This window comes from Oncorhynchus nerka, linkage group LG16 (assembly GCF_034236695.1).
Source record: "Oncorhynchus nerka isolate Pitt River linkage group LG16, Oner_Uvic_2.0, whole genome shotgun sequence".
NCBI classification, from domain to species: domain Eukaryota; kingdom Metazoa; phylum Chordata; class Actinopteri; order Salmoniformes; family Salmonidae; genus Oncorhynchus; species Oncorhynchus nerka.
In genome coordinates, this window is record NC_088411.1 from 16,173,420 (window position 1) to 16,197,661 (window position 24,242).

The window sequence follows — 24,242 nt, forward strand, 5'->3', positions numbered from 1 at the left end:
TAGGCGAATAATACAATTTTGCAGATTAACACTGGAGTGATAAATGATCAGATGGTCATGTACAGGTAGAGATATTGGTGTGCAAAAGAGCAGAAAAGTAAATAAATAAAAAAAACAGTATAAAAACAGTATGGGAATGAGGTAGGTGAAAATGGGTGGGCTATTTACCAATAGACTATGTACAGCTGCAGCGGGTCAGACAAAACCAACTAACCACATATGGTCGACAAAGAGAGGACATATTTTTATGGTAGCTAAAACTAAAAAGTTTTAAAAATATAATAATCTCAATTCCTACACAATTTGCTAATGTGATTGCTGGGTGGTACACAAAAGGGATTTTGCCCACTAAGCTACGTACTTGAGCAAGGATTTGTCAAGGGCTGGGGAAGGGGTGAAGGCACTGAGGCAGCAGGCTAGTAACAACCAGCCCCGTAGGGACCCCTCCTCTGACTCCCTGCCCCAGGTGGTGTAAGCTATCTGGGCTAGGATCTCATCCCTCAGGGGGGGTCTGGTAAGGCCCTGCTCCACGATGTAGTTTCCCAACAGCTGCTCCTGCCAGCCACTCAGATCACTGTCCCCTGCAAAGCGCAGGATCTGGAGAGAGACACAAGGGTTAAAGAGATGAGATATTGTGTGTGTGTTTTTGTGTGTGTGTGTGGAACTGACCAGTTTGTAGATCTCCAGAGCGATGCAAGCGTCTTCAGGCTCCAGATAGGTCAGAGGTCGCTGGAGGGAGTAGCCCTGCGGCTGACACCAGCCATCCTTCAGCGTAGTGTTGGCGTATCGTGAGAAGGGGTAGCTGTCTATATCGAGGGGCAGGGTGAGGGCGTGTCCTGCTTTCACCTGTGGAGGCGCCACCTCTGTTACCCCAGAGCCATGCTGCCGCCCTGGTGCAAGGATACATAACTACAGTCACACACAGAGAAAAGACCCCAGAGAACAATGGCAGTCCTTGGTCCAATCCAGCAACAGCCCACCCTTTACCTTGCACTGCTGTGTTTACACATCAAAATATGAGCATTATTATCGACATCATTTTTGTTGTTGTTGCCAATACCAGATGCCCTCAACCCATCTCCACCAATCCCAGCGCTGCTCACACTCACCTGCTGCGCTGCGTAGTCTGGCGGACAGCTCAGCTGGGATCTCCAACATTCCCACATCCTGGAAAAGGCAGGGAATTATCAGGAAGGAATACGTTATTGGACCAGAGGCTCCTTTTAAACATATGGCTTTGATTTCTATATCTACTAATACCTTTTAATTGGAATAGATTTCGTACAGGTGTAGTGACCTCTTACCATTCCTGTGGAGGTGTGATCTTCAGTCTCAGTGGTGGGTTTCACCGTGCTCCTCTCGTTCCTCTCTTGTTCCTGAGAGCAAACACACACACACACCAGTTCGACTGAGTTCAGCCCTGAGCTATCTGCATCTCATCTCATCTGAACTCGTTTTCATACAATCAGGACATGCAGAGCACTGACGTGGAGTGAGGACCCCTCCTTTCAATAACACAAGAAACAAACAGACTACACATGATCACAGACCTGTTAAACCTTTACACAAACAGGAATCTGAAGTTCATTTAATCCCATTCAATTAAATCCAGCCTTTCTCAAGTATTGAATAAACCTTCCACTGTTTCTCCTGTACCTGCGCTCAGGTGTTGTTGTCCTACCTGCTCAGGCCAGGTATGTCGAGGTCTGTCAGGTTAACAGACCGAGAGAGAGAAAGTCCAGTCCTATTCTTAGAAACACAGCCTGATATATATCCCAGCTGCCTTCGCTCCGCCCATAACACAGGCCACACGGATACCAGAGTCCAGAATGCACACCGTAATCTAATGGTTTACAGCCTGAGCTTCATACAGCTAAAGGTGCTTCCTCATGTCACTGCACTGTAAGTGTACCATAGTGTATTCTTGCAATATGAATGTATGTATGTACAGTTGAAGTCGGAAGTTTACATACACCGTAGCCAAATACATTTAAACTCAGTTTTTCACAATTCCTGACATTAAATCCTAGACAAAAAATCTCAGTCTTAGGCCAGTTAGGATCACCACTTTATTTTAAGAATGTGAAATGTCAGAATAATAGCAGAGACTGATTTATTTCAGCTTTTATTTCTTTCATCACATTCCCAGTGGGTCAGAAGTTTACAGACACTCAATTAGTATTTGGTAGCATTGCCTTTAAATTGTTTAACTTGGGTCAAACATTTCAGGTAGCCTTCCACAAGCTTCCCTCAATAGGAATTTTGGCCCATTTCTCCTGACAGAGCTGGTGTAACTGAGTCAGGTTTGTAGGCCTCCTTGCTGGCACACGCTTTTTCATTTCTGTTCACAAATTTCGATAGTATTGAGTTCAGGGCTTAGTGATGGCCACTCCAATACCTTGACTTGTATGTCCTACTTTGGAAGTATGCTTGAGGTCATTGTCCATTTGGAAAACCCATTTACGACCAAGCTTTAACTTCCTGACTGATGTCTTGAGATGTTGCTTCAATATATCCACATAATTTACCTCCTCATTATGCAATCTATTTTGTGAAGTGCACCAGTCCCTCCTGCAGCAAAGCACCCCCACAACATGATGCTGCCACCCCCATGCTTCACGGTTGGGATGGTGTTCTTCGGCTTGTAAGCCTCCCCCTTTTTCCTCCAAACATAACGATGGTCATTATGGCCAAACGGTTCTATTTTTGTTTTATCAGACCAGAGGATATTTCTCCAAAAAGTACAATCTTTGTCCCCATGTGCAGTTGCAAACCGTAGTCTGGCCTTTTTATGGCAGTTTTGAAGCAGTGGCTTCTTCCTTGCTGAGCGGCCTTTCAGGTTATGTCGATATAGGACTCGTTTTACTGTGGATATAGATACTTTTGTACCTGTTTCCTCCAGCATCTTCACAAGGTCCTTTGCTGTTGTCCTGGGATTGATTCGCACCAAAGTATGTTCATCTCTAGGAGACAGAACTCATCTCCTTCCTGAGCGGTATGACGGCTGCGTGGTCCCATGGTGTTTATACTTGCATAATATTGTTTGTACAGATGAACGTGGTAACTTCAGGAGTTTGGAAATTGCTCCCAAGGATGAACCAGACTTGTGGAGGTCTACAATTTTTTTCTGATGTCTTGGCTGATTTCTTTTGATTTCCCCATGATGTCAAGCAAAGAGGCACTGAGTTTGAAGGTAGGCATTGAAATACATCCACAGGTACACCTCCAATTGATTCAAATGCTGTCAATTAGCCTATCAGAAGCTTCTAAAGCCATGACCTTTCCTGGAATTTTCCAAGCTGTTTAAAGGCCCAGTCAACTTAGTGTATGTAAACTTCTGACCCACTGGAATTGTGGTACACTGAATTATGAGTGAAATAATCTGTCTGTAAACAATTGTTGGAAAAATGACTTGTGTCATGCACAAAGTAGATGACCGACTAACCAACTTGCCAAAACTATAGTTTGTTAATAAGAAATTTGTGGAGTGGTTGAAAAATGAGTTTTAATGACTCCAACCTAAGTGTATGTAAACATCCGACTTCAACTGTAGATTATCTGAAGTGTATTGATGGGTGTGGGTGGGTTAGACAGCACACACATTTACATTACATTACATTTAAGTCATTTAGCAGACGCTCTTATCCAGAGCGACTTACAAATTGGTGCGTTCACCTTAAGACATCCAGTGGAACAGCCACTTTACAATAGTGCATCTAAATATTTTAAGGGGGGTGAGAAGGATTACTTTATCCTATCCTAGGTATTCCTGAAAGAGGTGGGGTTTCAGGTGTCTCCGGAAGGTGGTGATTGACTCCGCTGTCCTGGCGTCGTGAGGGAGTTTGTTCCACCATTGGGGGGCCAGAGCAGCGAACAGTTTTGACTGGGCTTCGCGGGAACTGTACTTCCTCAGTGGAAGGGAGGCGAGCAGGCCAGAGGTGGATGAACGCAGTGCCCTTGTTTGGGTGTAGGGCCTGATCAGAGCCTGGAGGTACTGAGGTGCCGTTCCCCTCACAGCTCCGTAGGCAAGCACCATGGTCTTGTAGCGGATGCGAGCTTCAACTGGAAGCCAGTGGAGAGAGCGGAGGAGCGGGGTGACGTGAGAGAACTTGGGAAGGTTGAACACCAGACGGGCTGCGGCGTTCTGGATGAGTTGTAGGGGTTTAATGGCACAGGCAGGGAGCCCAGCCAACAGCGAGTTGCAGTAATCCAGACGGGAGATGACAAGTGCCTGGATTAGGACCTGCGCCGCTTCCTGTGTGAGGCAGGGTCGTACTCTGCGGATGTTGTAGAGCATGAACCTACAAGAACGGGCCACCGCCTTGATGTTAGTTGAGAACGACAGGGTGTTGTCCAGGATCACGCCAAGGTTCTTAGCGCTCTGGGAGGAGGACACAATGGAGTTGTCAACCGTGATGGCGAGATCATGGAACGGGCAGTCCTTCCCCGGGAGGAAGAGCAGCTCCGTCTTGCCGAGGTTCAGCTTGAGGTGGTGATCCGTCATCCACACTGATATGTCTGCCAGACATGTAGAGATGCGATTCGCCACCTGGTCATCAGAAGAGGGAAAGGAGAAGATTAATTGTGTGTCGTCTGCATAGCAATGATAGGAGAGACCATGTGAGGTTATGACAGAGCCAAGTGACTTGGTGTATAGCGAGAATAGGAGAGGGCCTAGAACAGAGCCCTGGGGGACGCCAGTGGTGAGAGCGCGTGGTGAGGAGACAGATTCTCGCCACGCCACCTGGTAGGAGCGACCTGTCAGGTAGGACGCAATCCAAGCGTGGGCCGCGCCGGAGATGCCCAACTCGGAGAGGGTGGAGAGGAGGATCTGATGGTTCACAGTATCGAAGGCAGCCGATAGGTCTAGAAGGATGAGAGCAGAGGAGAGAGAGTTAGCTTTAGCAGTGCGGAGGGCCTCCGTGATACAGAGAAGAGCAGTCTCAGTTGAATGACTAGTCTTGAAACCTGACTGATTTGGATCAAGAAGGTCATTCTGAGAGAGATAGCGGGAGAGCTGGCCAAGGACGGCACGTTCAAGAGTTTTGGAGAGAAAAGAAAGAAGGGATACTGGTCTGTAGTTGTTGACATCGGAGGGATCGAGTGTAGGTTTTTTCAGAAGGGGTGCAACTCTCGCTCTCTTGAAGACAGAAGGGACGTAGCCAGCGGTCAGGGATGAGTTGATGAGCGAGGTGAGGTAAGGGAGAAGGTCTCCGGAAATGGTCTGGAGAAGAGAGGAGGGAATAGGGTCAAGCGGGCAGGTTGTTGGGCGGCCGGCCGTCACAAGACGTGAGATTTCATCTGGAGAGAGAGGGGAGAAAGAGGTCAGAGCACAGGGTAGGGCAGTGTGAGCAGAACCAGCGGTGTCGTTTGACTTAGCAAACGAGGATCGGATGTCGTCGACCTTCTTTTCAAAATGGTTGACGAAGTCATCTGCAGAGAGGGAGGAGGGGGGAGGGGAGGAGGATTCAGGAGGGAGGAGAAGGTGGCAAAGAGCTTCCTAGGGTTAGAGGCAGATGCTTGGACTTTAGAGTGGTAGAAAGTGGCTTTAGCAGCAGAGACAGAAGAGGAAAATGTAGAGAGGAGGGAGTGAAAGGATGCCAGGTCCACCCACCACACACACCCACACAGAATGTAATTGCCTGGTTAAGAGATTTGCTCATGTGATTGCTGGGTGGTAGATTACGAAACATGTCAACTATGTCTGTGTTGATGACTGATTTAAAGCGATAGTGTACTACAATAGCTGTATCTTAATCCTTGATTACTTTTGCTGCAATCCACCATTTTTGGTAATGTCTATTCATCCACTCGACAAAGTTCAAATGTCACATAGTTTATGAGCTGATACACAAAACAACATCGGATTCAAAACTTAAAAGTTTTCAGAAATGGCTGAAGAATTGCAACATTTACCTGGAGCCAACTCTGCTGGGTGATTCAAGTCATTACATTTACATTTACATTTAAGTCATTTAGCAGACGCTCTTATCATCAATAATATAATAATACTTTTAGCAGAAATATTTATCTTTAATTTACAATCTGGAGAAACTATGAGAATAGAAAGGTTCAGAACTTTTGGTGAAGCATCACAGCACAGTTGAAAAATATATGGCAAATAGAAATCCAAAACCGGATGGTGTTAAGAGACGGGAGGGGTTGTGTGAAGCTGAAGGAAGGGACTCAAAACAACAAGATAAGTCGTGTAAAATATACTGGGTCCGTAGAATGTATATACTATAGGTTCTGAACTTCTCTGAAACAGCACAGTTAAGAATATATGGTAAATGGAAATAAAAACGTATGGTCTTCAGAGATAGATGGGAGGGGATGAGGGTAGCTGAAAGATGGGATTAAAAAAACGAAAATATATAACTATTGTAAAATAAATGTACAGTACCAGTCAAGTTTGGACACACCTACTCATTCAAGGGTATTTCTTTATCTTCACTCATTTCTACATTGTAGAATAATAGTGAAGACATCAAAACTATGAAATAACACATATGGAATCATGAGGTAACCAAAAAAGTGTTAAACAGGAGAAAAAGCCTTGATGACAGCTTTGCACACTCTTGGCATTCTCTCATCCAGCTTCACCTGGAATGCTTTCCCAACTGTTTTGAAGGAGTTCCCACATATGCTGAGCATTGACTGACCTTCATGTCTTAAAGTAATGGACTGTTGTTTCTCTTTGCTTATTTTATTTTAATTTTACCTTTATTTAACCTGTTGACGCGAGGTGTTCCCCGCGACGCGAGGTGTTAACTAGGCAAGTCCGTTAAGAACAAATTCTTATTTTCAATGACGGCCTAGGAACAGTGGGTTAACTGCCTGTTCAGGGGCAGAACGACAGATTTGTACCTTGTCAGCTCGGGGGTTTGAACTTGCAACCTTCTGGTTACTAGTCCAACGCTCTAACCACTAGGCTGTTCTTGCCATAATATGGACTTGGTATTTTACCAAATAGGGCTATCTTCTGTATACCACCCCTACCTTGTCATAACAGAACTGATTGGCTCAAAAACATTAAGGAAAGGAATTCCACAATTCAACAAGGCACACCTTTTAAATGAAATGCATTCCAGGTGACTACCTCATGAAGCAGGTTGAGAGAATGCCAAGAGTGTGCAAAGCTGTCATCAAGTCAAAGGTTGGCTACTTTGAAGAATCTCAAATATATCATATATTTTGATTTGTTGAACCCTTTCTTAGTTACTACATGATCCCATATGTTATTTCATAGTTTTGATATTTTTACTATTATTCTACAACGTAGAAAATAGTAAAAATAAATAAGAACCCTGGAGTAGTTGTGTCCAAACTTTTGACTGGTTCTGTATATATTTACAAAAAGCATATATGGGGATTGGAAATGATGCAGACAATTACATTGATGAAGCTAAACATGACTTATTAAACAATATAGGTATTAAGTAACGGGTGATAAGTGCAGACAAATAGCCTCTCTATCTCTCACCTGGCAAGAGCGTCCGTAGTCCAATTTCCATAAAACAATAACACTAAATGAAAGAAATTCAATGAACAGCACATAATAAGGAAACTAAAGGATACTAAAATAAGAATTTGGATTAATAATTTAAACCAAGGCAGTAAGTATGTTTCTGACACCTGCTTGTCGAACATCTCATTCCAAAAGGGTTTTTCAACCTTTATTTACCTAGGGAAGTCAGTTAAGAACAAATTCTTATTTTCAATGACGGCCTAGGAACAGTGGGTTAACTGCCTTGTTCAGGGGCAGAACGACAGATTTGTACCTGGTCAGCTCGGGGATTTGAACTTGCAACCTTTTGGTTACTAGTCCAACGCTCCAGCCACTAGGCTACGCTGCCGCCCCAGAGGAGTTGGTCCCCTCTTCGCTGCTATAACAGCTTCCACTCTTCTGGGAAGGCTTTCAGCTAGATGTTACCGTGGGGACTTTCTTCCATTCAGCCACAAGAGCATTAGGGAGGTTGGGCACTGATGTTGGGTGATTAGGCCTGGCTCACAGTCTGCATTCCAATTCACCCCAAAGATGTTTGATGGGGTTGAGGTCAGGGCTCTGTGCAGGCCAGCCAAGTTCTTCAACACCGATCTCGACAAACCATTTCTGTATGGACCTCGCTTTGTGCACGGGGGCATTGTCACGCTGAAACATGGGGGCCTTCCCCAAACTGTTGACACAAGTTGGAAGCACAGAATTGTCTAGTATGTCATTGTATGGTGTAGAGTTAAGATTTCCCTTCACTGGAACTACGAGGCCTAGCCCAAACCATGAAAAACAGCCCCAGACCATTATTCCTCCTCCACCAAACTTCACAGTTGGCACTATACATTCGGGCAGGTAGCGTTCTCCTGGCATCCGCCAAACCCAGATTCGTCTGTCGGACTGCCAGATAGTGAAGCGTGATTCATCACTCCAGAGAATGCATTTCCACTGCTCCAATGGTGGCGAGCTTTACACCACTCCAGCCGACGCTTGGCATTGGGCATGGTGTCTTAGGCTTGTGTGCGGCTGCTCGGCCATGGAAACCCATTTCAAGAAGCTCCTGACAAACAGTTCTTGTACTGACCTTGCTTCTAGAGGTAGTTTGGAACTCAGCAGAGAGTGTTGCAACCGAGGACAGACGATTTTTACGCGCTACACGCTTCAGCACTCGGCGTGCTGCTACTTCGCGGCTGTGCTGTTGTTGCTCCTGGATGTTTCCACTGCACAATAACAGCACTTATAGTTGACCGGGGCAGCTCTAGCAGGGCAGAAATGTGACTGACTTGTTGGAAAGGTAGCATTCTACGACAGTGCCACATTGAAAGTCACTGAGCTCTTAAAAAAAAAAAAAAGGCCTTTCTACTGCCAATGTTTGTCTATGGAGACTGCATGGCGGTGTGCTCAATTTTTTTTTTTTTTACAACTGTCAGCAACGGGTGTGGCTGAAATAGCTAAATTCACTCATTTGAAGGGATGTCCACATACTTTTGTATATGTAGTGTATAAAGAGAGGAAGAATAGAAATTCCCAATAAAGCATCCATGGTAACATAGCAAAACCTATAAACCTATTATCAACAGTATACCCTTCCATCTCGCCTTCACCCTCTCTCTCCCCCCTTCTCATTCAGTCTTCATTCGACAAAATAATAAATAAAGCCTTGAGCTGAAGAAAACTAATATCAAAGTATTTAAAAAACGACATGATAATGAATTATAAATAGTAGAGCCTACCTGTCAACAATCCTGAGGTGTAAGAGTTACTCCAGAGTGAGACAGACCGACAGACAGAAGGAGAGATGCTACAGCCTGTTATTGCAGTAATAGGGGTTGAAGTCCGAAAACAATAGGAGTATGTGGCTAGAGGTGTGTGTGTGTCTGTGTGTAACAGGAAACAGAGAGAGAATGGGCGTGGTAAATGTAGGTCAATTGGAGGAGGAGGAGAGGGCTGAAATATTTACATGGGTGACCACACCCTACTTCCATCCCATTACCTGGCAGTGACGCATTGAGGGCACAGCAGGCTACCTGGTGACACATTCACTTCAATTCACTTACGCCTTTCATCCCAAAGATCAGTTCTAGGATCAAAAGTACACAATTCCTGTAACTACATGGGCAAAGTCACCCGTTTTTGCCAGGTAAGTTACTGAGTGGACAACTTAGTCAAGTAATATTCTTTTAAAACAGAAGGGATCCACACCCATATATTTATTAACAAGTAGATATAAAATCAGTCCCAACTTCTTAACATCCTAGTTTAGTAGCCGTGGAAACTAGAACACTCCTTGTAGAATTTATAAGGGTCTCTCCTCACAGGAAGTGACTGTATCGTAACCTACGGATCGGAACTATGGACGCCTTGGCCCTCCCCAAACACAAAGATATGGATTTCCAAACAGTTACTATGTCAACACAATGAGAAATACTTGAACTTATTCCAAAACTAAAGTTCTCACACAGTCAACTCCTCAGAGTCCAAAGTCTACTGAATCTGAAAAGGAACCAGGGCTATTTATTTAACCATGGAATATAAACATGAGTAACAAACACCAACAGATAGTACCAAAGCAACAGTCATACTGTTTGCAAAACTTTACCAAGGCAACAATATAGCAAAGTTAAACGTAAAAACAGCTAGGCTACCACGCTGGACCAAGGCCATAGGATTAAACTACAGTAGTAGACTACGTAAGGTTTTATATTATGGTACAACAACAGTATCAAGATGCATTCAATGAGGATTCAGGCAAAACATGGAAGGTAATGACTTCAGGGTGGGAGAGAGGGAAGGGGGAAACGACTTCAGGGTGGGAGAGAGGGAAGGGGGAAATGACTTCAGGGTGGGAGAGAGGGAAGGGGGAAATGACTTCAGGGTGGGAGAGAGGGAAGGGGGAAACGACTTCAGGGTGGGAGAGAGGGAAGGGGGAAATGACTTCAGGGTGGGAGAGAGGGAAGGGGGAAATGACTTCAGGGTGGGAGAGAGGGAAGGGGAAGACTTCAGGGTGGGAGAGAGGGAAGGGGAAGACTTCAGGGTGGGAGAGAGGGAAGGGGGAAACGACTTCAGGGCGGGAGAGAGGGAAGGGGAAGAATTCAGGGTGGGAGAGAGGGAAGGGGGAAACGACTTCAGGGCGGGAGAGAGGGAAGGGGGAAACGACTTCAGGGTGGGAGAGAGGGAAGGGGGAAACGACTTCAGGGTGGGAGAGAGAGGGGAAGGGGGAAATGACTTCAGGGTGGGAGAGAGGGAAGGGGGAAACGATTTCAGGGGGAGAGAGGGAAGGGGGAAATGACTTCAGGGCGGGGAGAGGGAAGGGGGAAACGACTTCAGGGCGGGGGAGAGAGGGAAGGGGATACGACTTCAGGGCGGGAGAGAGGGAAGGGGGAAACGACTTCAGGGCGGGGAGAGGGAAGGGGGAAACGACTTCAGGGCGGGAGAGAGGGAAGGGGGAAACGACTTCAGGGCGGGAGAGAGGGAAGGGGGAAACGACTTCAGGGCGGGAGAGAGGGAAGGGGGAAACGACTTCAGGGCGGGAGAGAGGGAAGGGGGAAACGACTTCAGGGTGGGGAGAGGGAAGGGGGAAATGACGTCAGGGTGGGAGAGAGGGAAGGGGGAAACGACTTCAGGGCGGTAGAGAGGGAAGGGGGAAACGACTTCAGGGCGGTAGAGAGGGAACGGGGAAACGACTTCAGGGCGGGAGAGAGGGAAGGGGAAACGACTTCAGGGTGGGAGAGAGGGAAGGGGGAAACAACTTCAGGGTGGGAGAGAGGGAAGGGGGAAACGACTTCAGGGCGGTAGAGAGGGAAGGGGGAAACGACTTCAGGGCGGTAGAGAGGGAAGGGGGAAATGACTTCAGGGTGGGAGATAGGGAAGGGGGAAACGACTTCAGGGTGGGAGAGAGGGAAGGGGGAAACGACTTCAGGGTGGGAGAGAGGGAAGGGGGAAACGACTTCAGGGTGGGAGAGAGGGAAGGGGGAAACGACTTCAGGGTGGGAGAGAGGGAAGGGGGAAACGACTTCAGGGCGGGAGAGAGGGAAGGGGGAAACGACTTCAGGGCGGGAGAGAGGGAAGGGGGAAACGACTTCAGGGCGGGAGAGAGGGAAGGGGGAAATGACTTCAGGGTGGGAGAGAGGGAAGGGGGAAACGACTTCAGGGCGGGAGAGAGGGAAGGGGGAAACGACTTCAGGGGCGGGAGAGAGGAAGGGGGAAACGACTTCAGGGTGGGAGATAGGGAAGGGGGAAACGACTTCAGGGTGGGAGAGAGGGAAGGGGGAAACGACTTCAGGGTGGGAGAGAGGGAAGGGGGAAACGACTTCAGGGTGGGAGAGAGGGAAGGGGGAAACGACTTCAGGGCGGGAGAGAGGGAAGGGGGAAACGACTTCAGGGCGGGAGAGAGGGAAGGGGGAAACGACTTCAGGGCGGTAGAGAGGGAAGGGGGAAACGACTTCAGGGCGGGAGAGAGGGAAGGGGGAAACGACTTCAGGGTGGGGGAGAGAGGGAAGGGGGAAACGACTTCAGGGCGGGGAGAGAGGTAAGGGGGAAACGACTTCAGGGTGGGAGAGAGGGAAGGGGAAACGACTTCAGGGTGGGAGAGAGGGAAGGGGGAAACGACTTCAGGGCGGGAGAGAGGGAAGGGGGAAACGACTTCAGGGCGGGAGAGAGGGAAGGGGGAAAAACATTCCTCCTTTACACCTGTGATAGGGTTCTTTTACCATTGGTGTTGTGCAACAGAATGGACTGAGGCAGGAATTTATAGCACTATCTATAAAGGCTGTAAACATAATATGGTTGCCAAGTAACATGTTAATTGACTCAGTTATAGATAGGCTGATTATTTTCTCTGTGTGTGTGTGTGTGCGTGCGTGCGTGCGTGCGTGCGTGTGTGTGTGTGTGTGCGTGCGTACGTGTGCGTGCGTGTGTGTGCACATGTATCTTACCCTCCACTGTCGTCTCTTGATTGTGTTCCTGGTGATCATCATTGCAGCCCAGAACTGAGTGAAGGACAGTCTCAAACGCTTGTAATACTGCCTGTACACAGACGGGGGAACCAGTCAGTCACTTTCAGGTGGACACACTAACTGCAATCTCAATCTCAAGACTTTTTGTTTTTCTTCTGTCTCCTCCCTTGTTACACATCTCTCTCTCATCTCTCCATACCTGGCCTGATGTCCTCGTATGTGGCTCTGGATGACAATGGCCTTCTGTTTGAAGAACCTAAAGTTGCGCCTGCAGATGAACCCTCTGATGTTCCTCTGGATGGTAACCGCAGCCCAGGTCTGAGTGCTGTTCCACTTGTCCTCCACACGCTGGTACAGCACCTCCTTCAGAAACACCTGCACGCACGCACGCCACACATTAAATACTTTATTTGAATCCAATCCAATTTACATTCAAAAAGGATACAAACTTTTTCAACGGCACTCAAGTGTACAGAAAGCACCTCCTTCTCCAAACAACTAGGCTGCCACGACAGCTTAAACAGAGCAGTATCTAGCCAATTGCTTTGCCCTAGTTTTTGGCAGGCCCACAATCTGGATGCCACGCACTGCAAGCCTCTGTAAGTGGCCGAGACGGCCAAATATCAGCGCCAGCAGCTTGCACCTCCACCCAAGGCTGTCCGAGCTTTGCCACGAGGGGCTGGTAATTAAGAAGCTTGTCAGCAAAGGCCTGCTCCATGTAGTCGTCAAATGAGCAGCCAACTTCCAAAATGAGCGCCTCCCCTCACAACAACATCTGCCATATTTGGCACACAGGAGAACACATCAGCATTAAACCAGGTTCATCTTACACAATCAATCAATCTATCAAATGTATTTATAAAGCCCTTCTTTTTTTCTTTTTTTTTTTACATCAGATGATGTCACAAAGCGCTGTACAGAAACCCAGCCTAAAACCCCCAAACAGCAAGCAATGCAGAAGCACGGTGGCCAGGAAAAACTCCCTAGAAAGGACAGAACCTAGGAAGAAACATAGAGAGGAACCAGGCTCTGAGGGGTGGCCAGATTATAACAGAACATGGCCAAGATGTTCAAACGTTCATAGATGACCAGCAGGGTCAACAATGTTTATGGATATGTGCTATTGGTGAGACAACTTGTCACACCACGCTGGCTATCAGGTCGAGAAATCTGTCACGACTATCAACGAACAGCAACCATTCACAACATTGGCAACAGACTTCATTACATTTGATTCAAAAAGGCACTCGCAAATCTGAGCAAACTTTGCATGGCAACAGTTGAACAAGATGAATGAAAGAGGAAACCACACACTGCTCTTGATAGTATCACTGATCTTTAATAAGCATACGTATCGGTCTCATGGCCTTCATCAGAGCTTTTGTGAATTTTATGTATGTAGAATACCATAGAGTACCATAGAGTACCAGAGCGCTAGATTATATTTTGTTGGTAGAACGTGCAGCTTTAACAGTAAAAGTATTGTGCTACATGGAATGGGAGACCGAGTGGTCAGCACAGTCCAGATTGGAGACGCAGGCCGGTCCAGTGCTGTCGTAGCTGCATCCATCTGAAACCAAGGAGTAGGATGAGATGTTCCATCAGGGGGACAGAAGCTTCCGCAACAACACAGGGGTCCTACACAACAACACAGGGGTCCTACACAACAACACAGTCACTGGCTCCGTGTCCATCTGAGCTCCACTCCAGTCTTGTTACACAGGTCGTTGAGGTCCGGCCAGTCTGACCAGACTCCAAAGCCCACAGCACAAGTGTCCAATTTTCCATTGGCCTTCCTCCAATGGAAAATGAAGTTGTCCTCCGTGTCCGTGGCCTCCTCCGTAGGTGTAGTAGTTTTCCAGCTGTGGAATCGTCAGTGTTGAGCATGTTCAACAGGCGAGTCAGTCTGGTAGCAGTGTAAATCCACTCAACATCCGGGACACCCAAACCCCCCTCTCTTTGGCTCAGGAAGGTTTTATATATTTTATTTTACCTTTATTTAACTAGGCAAGTCAGTTAAGAACAAATTCTTATTTTCAATGACGGCCTAGGAACAGTGGGTTAACTGCCTTGTTCAGGGGACAGAACGACAGATTTGTACCTTGGCAGCTCGGGGATTCGAACCTGCATCATTTCGGTTACTAGCCCAACACTCCCCATAACGTCACGTGTGTGTTTAAGCATATCCACTTTCTCACCACTTGAACAGTTGTGTTATTAATTTCCTTCAGAACCTGTGAGATATGCACATTTTCAAGCAGATGTTGAATCTTTGCTAGGGCCACCCACACACACACACACACACACACACACACACACACACACACACACACACACACACACACACGATCAAGTTTACTCTTTAGACCCTGGTCAAAGATACTAGACTTGGCTTGCTTGGATAGAGCTTCTTTTTCTTCTATGAATCAACTGTACAGTGTTACAGTGGCTTCTTAGGTACCTTAGTGAGTCCTAGCTGGTACTGTCCCTCATCAGCCCCTACAAAGTTCAGCAACGCCACGGTCTGCTCCTTATCAGACATGGTGGCTGGTCGCTCCACCAGGAGGATTCCATACCTGGGTAAGAGGGAGATGGGACGGGAGGGATAATAATAATTTGAGGAGAAGCTCACCGAGATCTATGAAGCAGCAAGTGGTGGTTGGCTCCGAGTTTGACTTTCTCCCAGTGAGATGCTGGTATACTGTACGGTTGGTACTGTATGTGTGTGGATGGTGGTTAAACCGTGTGAATGAATATTAGTTTGCATTGGTTGGTTTGGCCAGTACCTCTCCATAAAGAAGGAGAAGGGGATGCGGATGGGGAATCCCTCCTTCCTGATGGTGATGGTCTCAAGTATCCCAGCATGCCTCAGCTGGGTTGACACATAGTCCACATCAAAGATACCGGGAAGCTGAGGGCAGACGGACAGGATATGAGATCATATAGGTTTGTAACTTTTGGCCTAGAAAGGGCGCAGTTGGCTACATTTAATGTTGCATACCCACCTTGACATAATTTGGCTTGAAACATCGAATAAAGGTGGTTTTACACCTGGATGGAAGGGAGGAAAAACAGATCATCCACCACTGCCTTGCTTCTCTCAGCAAACAAAATGAAAATATATTTTGACTTTTTGTAAAAAAAAACGGACCTCTCTAGTCGTGTGGTGAGCTCAGTCAGGGACTGTTGGAAGTGTGCTGCCACCGTGGAGGGCTGTTGCCTGTGACCTTTACCCCTCCAGCCCAACTCTCTCTGCTGCAGGTAATTATCCTGCACCTTACGGAACAGCCCTGACACCATCTGAGATACAGAGATCGATTGATTGATTGAATGGGTAATTGAGTGAGTGATGGATTGATTCCCCTTAAGCCTACAGGAATGACAAGTTCACCTTCAGTCTACTCCTAGCAAACAGCTCAACCACCTCTGTACGGAACTGATCATGGTTCTTATTCAGAAAGTTATGGACCTACGGAGAGAGAGGAACATAAAGAGAAAAAAAACATCACTCTGTCCATCCATATCAACATGTCCTAACTCAGTGGTTCCTAAACACTTAAGAAGCTAGAACCACCTGGTACGTGACAGCTCCGGCGTAGTGATACACAGTGAAGACAGGCAGAGGGATCTTGGGCTTAGTGTAGTGTGGGCTGTTCCCATGGTGATAGTGGCACTTTTGGAGGAAGGTGTGGTCGGTGGCCTGGGGTAGGCAGGTCTGGTCATCCAGTATACGGAGGATACCATGTGGTCTGGAGGAGATGAGGTCCAGACAGGAGTGAAAGTCCTGCAGTGGGACGGGGTACCACTGGATCTGCTCTGTACTGTACTCTTCCTGGAGAACACACACACAAATGCACGCACAAGCGCCACCGTTTTTTAATCAGTATTCATGAATGTCAACCCCATTAACTATTAGAGACGCACAATGACTTTACTGATTGTTTGACTTGTGAACTCTGACCCCGGGCCCACTGACCTGTTCCTGGGTCACCACGGCCTTGTTGACAAAGTGCTGCAGCTGCTCGTTGGCAAAGTTAATACACAGCTGTTCAAAGCTGTTCACTCCCAGGTCCTACAACACACAGGTAAATATATGTTTAATAAATGCATATAATATGCAATAGAACAGGGCGGCCCAACCCTGTTTCTAGATAGCTGCAGTCCTGTAGGTTTTCGCTCCAACCCTAATCTAGCTCACAATCTAGCATATTGTCATTCGATTAAATCGCACATTCTCCATTAAAACATTTACTGTGGTCCTCATTGCCCCTTACCTCGAAGCCATAGATGTCCACTATCCCCACGGTGCTGTCCATTTCTGTAGGGCTCAGCCAATCATTGATCTGCTCCAACAGCCAATCGAACAACACAGAGTACAGGGCCTTGGCTATGGCATCTCTAGGAGAAAGGGATAGATAAATAGATCATTATTTTTCTATGCTGCTCTAGATAGTATTGATTAACTCCAAATATAAGGTGGAGGAGCTCACTCACACGGCAGTGCATGACTCGGTCAGTACCTGGATTCTATGGCACTTTCCACAGACAGGGGGCAGTAGATCCTGTCATAGGTTGTCTCCTGAGGAGGGACAGGAACAGTGCCTTCAGAAAAAAATGTGCGCCCCTTGACCTTTTCCACATTTTGTTGTGTTACAGCCTGAATTTAAATTGGATTCAATTGAGATGGGTTTTTTTCCCACTGGCCTACACACAATACCCCATAATGTCAAAGTGGAATTATGTTTTTCCCATATTTTTGTTTTTTACAAATCAATTCAAAATGAAAAGCAGAAATGTCTTGAGTCAATAAGTATTCAACCCCTTAGTTATGGCAAGCATAAATAAGTTCAGGAGTAAACATTTGCTTAACAATGAACATAATACGTTGCTCTGTGTGCAATAAAGTATTTAGCGTGATTTTTGAATGACTACCCCTGTGTCCCACACATAACAATCTGTAAGGTCCCTCAAGCGATCAGTGAATTTCAGACACAGATTCAACTACAAAGACCAAGGAGGTTTTCCAATGCCTCACAAAGGGGTACCTATTGGTAGATGGGTCAAAATGAAAACAAATGGTGACTTTAAAACAGTCACAGAGTTTAATGGCTGTGATAGGAGAAAACTGAGGATGGCTCAACGACATTATAGTTACTCCACAATACTAACCTAATTGACAGAGAGAAAGGGAAGCCAGTACAGACTAAAAATCTTCCAAAACATGATTCATGTTTGCAACAAGGCACTAAAGTAACACTGCAAAAAATGTGGCAATGCAATTAACTTTTTTGTCCTGTATACAAAGAGTTTTGTTTGGGGCAAATCCAATACAACACTTTACTGAGTACCAGCCTCCATATTTTCAAGCATAGTGGTGGCTGCATCATGTTATGGTTATGCTTGTAATCGTTAAGGACTGGGACGTTTTTCAAGGATAAAAATAATTAACTGAATGGAGCTAAGCACAAAATCCTAGAGGAAAACCTGGTTGAGTCTGCTTTTCACCAGACACTGGGAGATTAAATCCCCTTTCAGCAGGACAATAACCCAAAACACAAGGCCAAATCTACACCGGAATTGCTTACGAGTGGCCAAGTTACAATTTTGACTTGAATCTACTTGAAAATCTACCGGACGACCTAAAAATTGTTGTCAAGCATTGATGAACAACCAATTTGACAGAGCTTGAAAAAAATGTAGAACATAATGGGCAAATGTTGCACAATCCAGGTGTGGAAAGCGTAGAGACTGACCCAGAAAGACTCAGAGCTGTAATCACTGCCAAAGGTGCTTCTACAAATGATTGTCTCGGGTGTGTGAATACTTCGGGAAATTAGATACTGTATTTCTATATTTCCTTTCACAATAAATGGAAATGTTTTCACTTTGTCTTTGTGGGGTATTGTGTGTAGATAGGTGAGAAGAAAACCCATTAAATCCATTTTGAATTCAGACTAACTAAATGTGTAATGAGTCAAAGGGTACGAATACTTTCTGAAGGCACTGTAGATCAGCTAATGTATGAATAGTTCAAGAGAGAATGAAGGGTGAAGGCACGGCGAAGGGTTTGTTCTGACCGTGACTTTGTGTGTGATGACAGTCTGTAGGGCCTCTGAAGACACCTGCAAGAGAGAACCGACTCTCCTGGCCTCTGCCTCACTGAAGATACGGGCCACCTCAAATGAGTCACTCTAGATACACACAAGCGTACAGTATTAGATATTTCTCTACTGTCTGTTTCTCACATACACTGTGTATCAGACGTACAAATGAATGAAAAACATCCAAACATGCATACTACTCTGAACAACTCACATCCTCTTTGAGCACAGACAGACACCTCCTCACCTAAGAATACACCCACCATACACTCACCCTCCCTTACCCACTCTCTCACACACACCTCGTAGGAACTGAAGCAGATATTCCCCAGCTGTAGTATGGAGGAGAGGATGGCCCAGACTGTGGAGATCTGGTCGGCGTGTAGACCAATCGTCTCAAAGCACTGGGCCAACAACAGGAAGTCCTGTTTGTCCAGCTTCCCCTTCAGCTCACAGGACCCGCCCTGACACAGAGAGAGGGAGGCCGAAGTCATCTATTGAGCTCGACTGATTGTTCCCTCAATCCTGGTCCAGGGAACACCTGGGATGTGCAGGTTTTTTTTGATTCTACTAACGGATTCTATTCATTTGATCCTACTGATCCTACTAATTGGGGCTTACTTGGTTGAGGTAGTAGTATGTCTCTGCTCCCTGCAGATAGAGCTCCTGTTTGTCCCAGTCATTCATCCCCGCCAGCAGCTCATAGAACACATGGTAGTTCCTCTCCTCATTGGCCTGATGCAGAGACAGTACAAGTTTGGTGACCCATGAGTAACGTGTCAGACTGAGGCTATGAGGAATATGCACCCAGTTGTCTCACACGAAGACCTCACCTGGAAGACAACGCGTGACTTCTCAAGAAGGTACTTTGACAGCGAAGTCCCCACCACCACACCCCTGTCGACCATTTAAAAAGATTGAAATACATTTTTCACCCCCTCCGGGTTCCGTGCCAATTGAACACAACTTTGTTTCTGTACAGAGTGAAAGAGATGAGGCTCCTAGAGGAGGACATACTGGAGAACGTGGACGTGAAGGTATTTGCCAAAGCGACTAGAGTTGTTGTTGAGGATGGTCTTGGCATTACCAAAACTCTCTAGAATCGGCAGCACCTCCATGGGCTGTCTGAGGTTGTTGTTCCTGCCTTGGTACATGGAGCTGAGGTAGTGGACTATAAGCTTGGTGGCCTCGGTCTTACCTGATCCACTCTGACCACTGTAGAAAGAGAGAATACACTTCAAAATAGCTGGAGACAAGATGATAGGTCAATACAGGCCTCCAAAGAGAGAAGGAGAATAGGAAAGAGAGAGAGAAAGAAAGAGACTGGTGCCTCTGACATACCTTATGACGATGCACTGCTCTTGTGGTGAGCTCTGAGATTGGCTGAAGGCTGCATCGGCGACAGCATAGACATGGCTGCACAAGTAGAGACACAGACCCACAGACTTACATTAGCAACAGGCGGATTTCCCTTGGCGTTACTCTGTGCATGTTACTCTGCTGTGACTCAGATTGGCAGCCTAGTTATAATTGTGTTATTCTGGCATTACAGTGGGTTTGGTTCATTCTAGGGTTCACTCTCGATTTACTCCTGGGTTACTCTGCTGTTACTCACGGAGGGTTGCGTTTCTGCTCCTTGCCCTGGTACTGCTGTCGGAGGTCCTCTGTGTAGAGGTCAAGGGGCTTGAAGGGGTTAAGTGACAGCAGCATGTTACCTATGTATGTCTGGGACACACAGGGGAAAGATGGTGGTTATCTGATATGGCTGAAAGGTAGAGCTGAGATACACATGTTGATATGGAGAGAGAGAGAGAGATCGGTCTGAGTTTTTCCTCATGTTCAGTTGTAAGGTTACATACGTAGATGGAGTCCCGGTGAAACCTCTTCTTCAGATTCAGCAGCACAGAGCTCTCACACACCTCCCTGGAGATATACACCAGTTAACAGAGAGAGGTGTGTGTGTCGGTTACCTTCTCAATGTAATCCGTCACAGTTACAAGTTGCCTGTCCATAACTGTAATCAGTAACGTAATTTTTTTGATCACCCCCAAATCGGTAACGTGATTACTTTTTTGGGGATTACTTTTCCCTTAAGAAACATTAGAAGAAGACAAAGGATCCATCAAACACATTTGGTGTGTCTCTGACTGGTGGTCAGATTCGCTCAGGTGGAACAAACTTAAACTTGCACCTTTCAATGCTGAATTGAATGTCTCTAAGAAAACAGAAAGGTGCCCTAATATATTTTATTTTGTCCCGCAAACATCCTCTCTGAATTAGAAGTTATCCTAGGAGTACTCACCTAGTTTTTCAAAAGTATCTATTGTCTGATTACAACAGTTCAAAAAATAAAATGCAATCAGATGACATGTCATCAGTTACTCCCACACCCTGACTGTGTGCACGCCCTCTCTCTCTCGCACTCACTCAAGCTGGGATAGATCCTCCACCTCGTCCACCTCCACAGCCTGGTCAGACCCTGGCATCGCGACCTGAAGGTGAACCCAGAGCAGGCACGTGTCAGCCACACGTCGCCCTCCAGAACCATGTACAATGGATCCTTCTCCTCACCCACTTACTGTGCCTTCTTTCCGTAGCTATATTTCTTGTCAAGCAGTAACTGTTTTTTTTCTCCTTCACTTTTCATTGTACTCTAACCATATCCCTCAGTGCCATAACCCCGCCCAGAGCCCCTCTACCACAGGTAACCAATACATCTGTATTCATGGGAAAGGCTGAGTCACTGTGATAGTTGATACACTGTATGCTTGTGCCATGCTCTATTGTATTGGTACTGACTAGAAAATAAATAAACTAGTAGAGGTCTGCTTTACAGGCTTTAGTCAATATACACACAGACTGACAGCGGTGAATAGGAAGTGTGATGCTTAGTGAACAAGGATAAGTAGTTATATTGCCTGTTTTGCTCTCATAGATGCTTACCCTGAAGCTACAGCATTGTCCAAATGACGTTATCCATGCTGTGAAGTTGTTGGTCCAGCGCATCGCGGGTACATACTGTAAGTTCAATAAATAAAGCCAGAACAATCGCAGTACCGTTGTGTTATTGAGACGACTCTCCAGCATGTCCTGAGCAGGGTCCTCAGACTCCCAGGGTCCTCTCCCGTTGTGGGTCGGTACAGTCCTGGTCTGGTTCCCATCCTCGTACACCGTCCACTTGGTCAGCTTCTCCACTGTCTGGTGGGGCAGGAGGGTATCCGCTCGCAGCCAGTCCTGTTGAGGGAGGGGATGATAGTGGAGTTTTGTGTAACAATTGTAATTGTGATGCTATTTGTCCTATTGCGATACCCGAGAGGCTTACGTAAATTGGTTAACTGAAACGCTATCCTCCTATCCACATATTTAAAATGTTTTCTGTTAGATATTATTATAATACAAAGAAAACAATTCATTACCAAAAGGTCATCCACATACCTGGGGTCTCCGCTCATACGAGTCGTCCCAGCCCAGTGCACCTCCAGAGGGCCGACAGGGTACAGCCCCCCCCCTCCCATCAGTTGGGCCACCTCTCGATCAGCCTCTTCTTCATAGTACGACCCCACCCTAGACCCAACTCTGGATGGTTCTCCAGTCAGTCTGACAGGTTCTCCAGACTCAGGACCATCAGTGGGGGATCCCGTCTCCCTGTCTGGGACTATAGCTCCACGGATGGGTCCTACTTCTATTGCAGCAGTAGTAAGAGGCTTGGATAGCTTGGTCAATTTGAATTGATCGTTGCCCAGTTTGCCCCTGGCTGCCTGGAGGATGCTGAAACCCTCATTACCTTTAAGTGCCGCCTCCCTTTTCCTGTCCTCGTTGCTGGTGTCCGGTGTGGGTCTCTGTGCTCCTGTGCTCCCATTTGTACTTTCAGTCCTCTTTGGCTCTGGTGCTGCTCCAGGAACAGGCTTCTTTATGGACTTGAGGAGGGTGAGGTCCGGTTTGACTGGGAGTACCAGTCTGGCTCCTGGTTTGGGGGGCTTGGGTGCTTCGAGGGTGGCTCCCACAGCAGTGCTGGAGCCTGGGGTGGTGGAGGAGGCTGGCTGAGCAGTCTGGGATGGCTGGGCTGGTAGAATTCCTATGGCCTTTCCCATGCCCAGCTTGTTCATCCTGGGAAGCACGATGGCTGCTGGAGGGGAGGTGGAGTGGGGATCGTCACCAGACTCCCCAGCTTGCCTCTTCTGGGTGACAGCAGACTTATCTTCGGCTCCGTTTCCAGAGGTTCGGTTCTTCTTGCTGGCCAGGCTGGTCTTACTAGCCACACGCATGGCCATCCGATGTTTAAGCAGGCTGTGTTTGGAGCTAGTGGCTCCCTCCCTCTGTTTGATGGCTTGGAGAGGGAGCCAACGGGAAAAGCCAATGGCCTGGGTCACTACTTTCAGTTTACTCCTCAGGTTGAACCCTTTGGGCATCTTCCCCCTGATCCAACCCGAGACGTGGCGTAGAGTCGTCACACCTTTCCTACGAGTGACGAGACTGTCCGTGGGTTTGGCTGAGACTGGATCTGTCGACCCGGCTGTAGTTGCTTCCTCTCCAGGCCTGACCAGCATTTTATTGCTTGTTTGTCGAACAGATGCCATCTTGACTCTGCCCAGGACCAGGCCAATGTTTTTCCTGCTCCCCTGTTTGGCTTCTCCTTCACCATCTTGTTGCTCCTCTTTCCCTTGTTCCTGTTCTCCTTCACCCAGACAGGCTTGGCGGTCATTTCCTTTTGATTTCAATAGCATCACCCGTGATAGGCCTTTAGGGGCTTTGGATGAAGTTGAGGCAGCCTCATCCTCCTGCAACTCCAATGGGGAAGACGAAGCATTCTTGTCTTTGATGGAGGTTTTTGTTTGTTTGGCTAGCTTCAGGATCTGGGCCTTGTGTTTTGCAGCGTCAGCCTTGCTGAGGGAGACATCTTTCAGAGGCTGGGCTTTTTCCTCTGCTGGAGTAGCTTTCTGTTTCCCTTTCTTTTTCTCAGCTTTTTCTGCTTTCTTTTTCTCAGCTTTCTTTGCTTTCTCAGCTTTCTTCTTCTCTGCTTTCGTGGGTTTCTGGGCCTTCTTAGGTTTGTCAACCTTCTCTTCAGCCTGGCCCTTTTTCTTCATGAACATCTTGGATTTCAGACACCCTGCCGGTGCAGTGACGCTGGTCGTCAAACTGAGTGGTGATACAGCGGTGGCTTTCTTGGGCGACCCTCTTTTCCTTGAAGTTACCTTCTCAGATTCACCCCCATCGCTGGTCACTGCCACTGATTCTTCCTCTTCCTCCTCACTGGTACTGACTGGCTCCTCTTCAAGTTCCCCTCGTTTCCTGATTTGCACTGGAAGTTCTTTTTCTGATTCCTCCTCTACTGGAGGTTCCTTTTCTGATTCTTCCTTTACCTGCCCCTCTGTGCTTCTCTCCGTGTCTGACACCTCAACCTCCTCTTCGCTGCTATCCTGTGTCGCCTCTGTCTCGAGCCCTTCTGTCTCAGTTGTCTCCTCAATACAAACTAGCTCCTCCTCTTCGCTCTCCTCCACTGAACTCTCTCCTTCGCTCTCAGATTCCTCAGTCTCCTCTGTTTCACTCCCTATGACACCTCTTTTTTCTACAGGCTTTGTTACAGGTGTAGGTGTGTCTGCCCTCCCTCCTTTGGTTGGGGGTATTTTTGATCCAGGTTTAGATTTGATAGCTTTATTCGTACCGCCATCAACTGTCATGCTTTTCTCCTTCTGA

General features: G+C 46.9%; 1 protein-coding gene across 1 annotated transcript in view; it reads right to left on the reverse strand.

Moving 5' to 3' along the window:
* The window catches only part of LOC135561220 (unconventional myosin-XVB-like), a 37,493-nt gene extending 13,252 nt beyond the window's left edge, over positions 1 to 24,241 (reverse strand). Inside the window, 26 exon segments of the mRNA XM_065002462.1 lie at positions 362 to 597; positions 670 to 890; positions 1,110 to 1,167; positions 1,305 to 1,376; positions 12,427 to 12,517; positions 12,647 to 12,822; positions 14,909 to 15,023; positions 15,234 to 15,358; positions 15,453 to 15,498; positions 15,599 to 15,747; positions 15,839 to 15,916; positions 16,022 to 16,279; positions 16,424 to 16,519; positions 16,722 to 16,845; positions 16,968 to 17,026; positions 18,525 to 18,638; positions 18,851 to 19,012; positions 19,170 to 19,283; positions 19,382 to 19,445; positions 19,566 to 19,763; positions 19,890 to 19,964; positions 20,164 to 20,273; positions 20,408 to 20,471; positions 20,976 to 21,040; positions 21,606 to 21,782; positions 21,980 to 24,241. Coding sequence (XP_064858534.1) covers positions 362 to 597; positions 670 to 890; positions 1,110 to 1,167; positions 1,305 to 1,376; positions 12,427 to 12,517; positions 12,647 to 12,822; positions 14,909 to 15,023; positions 15,234 to 15,358; positions 15,453 to 15,498; positions 15,599 to 15,747; positions 15,839 to 15,916; positions 16,022 to 16,279; positions 16,424 to 16,519; positions 16,722 to 16,845; positions 16,968 to 17,026; positions 18,525 to 18,638; positions 18,851 to 19,012; positions 19,170 to 19,283; positions 19,382 to 19,445; positions 19,566 to 19,763; positions 19,890 to 19,964; positions 20,164 to 20,273; positions 20,408 to 20,471; positions 20,976 to 21,040; positions 21,606 to 21,782; positions 21,980 to 24,226 — 5,294 coding nt within the window. The 5' untranslated portion in view covers positions 24,227 to 24,241.
* Position 24,242: the final 1 nt, after the last annotated feature.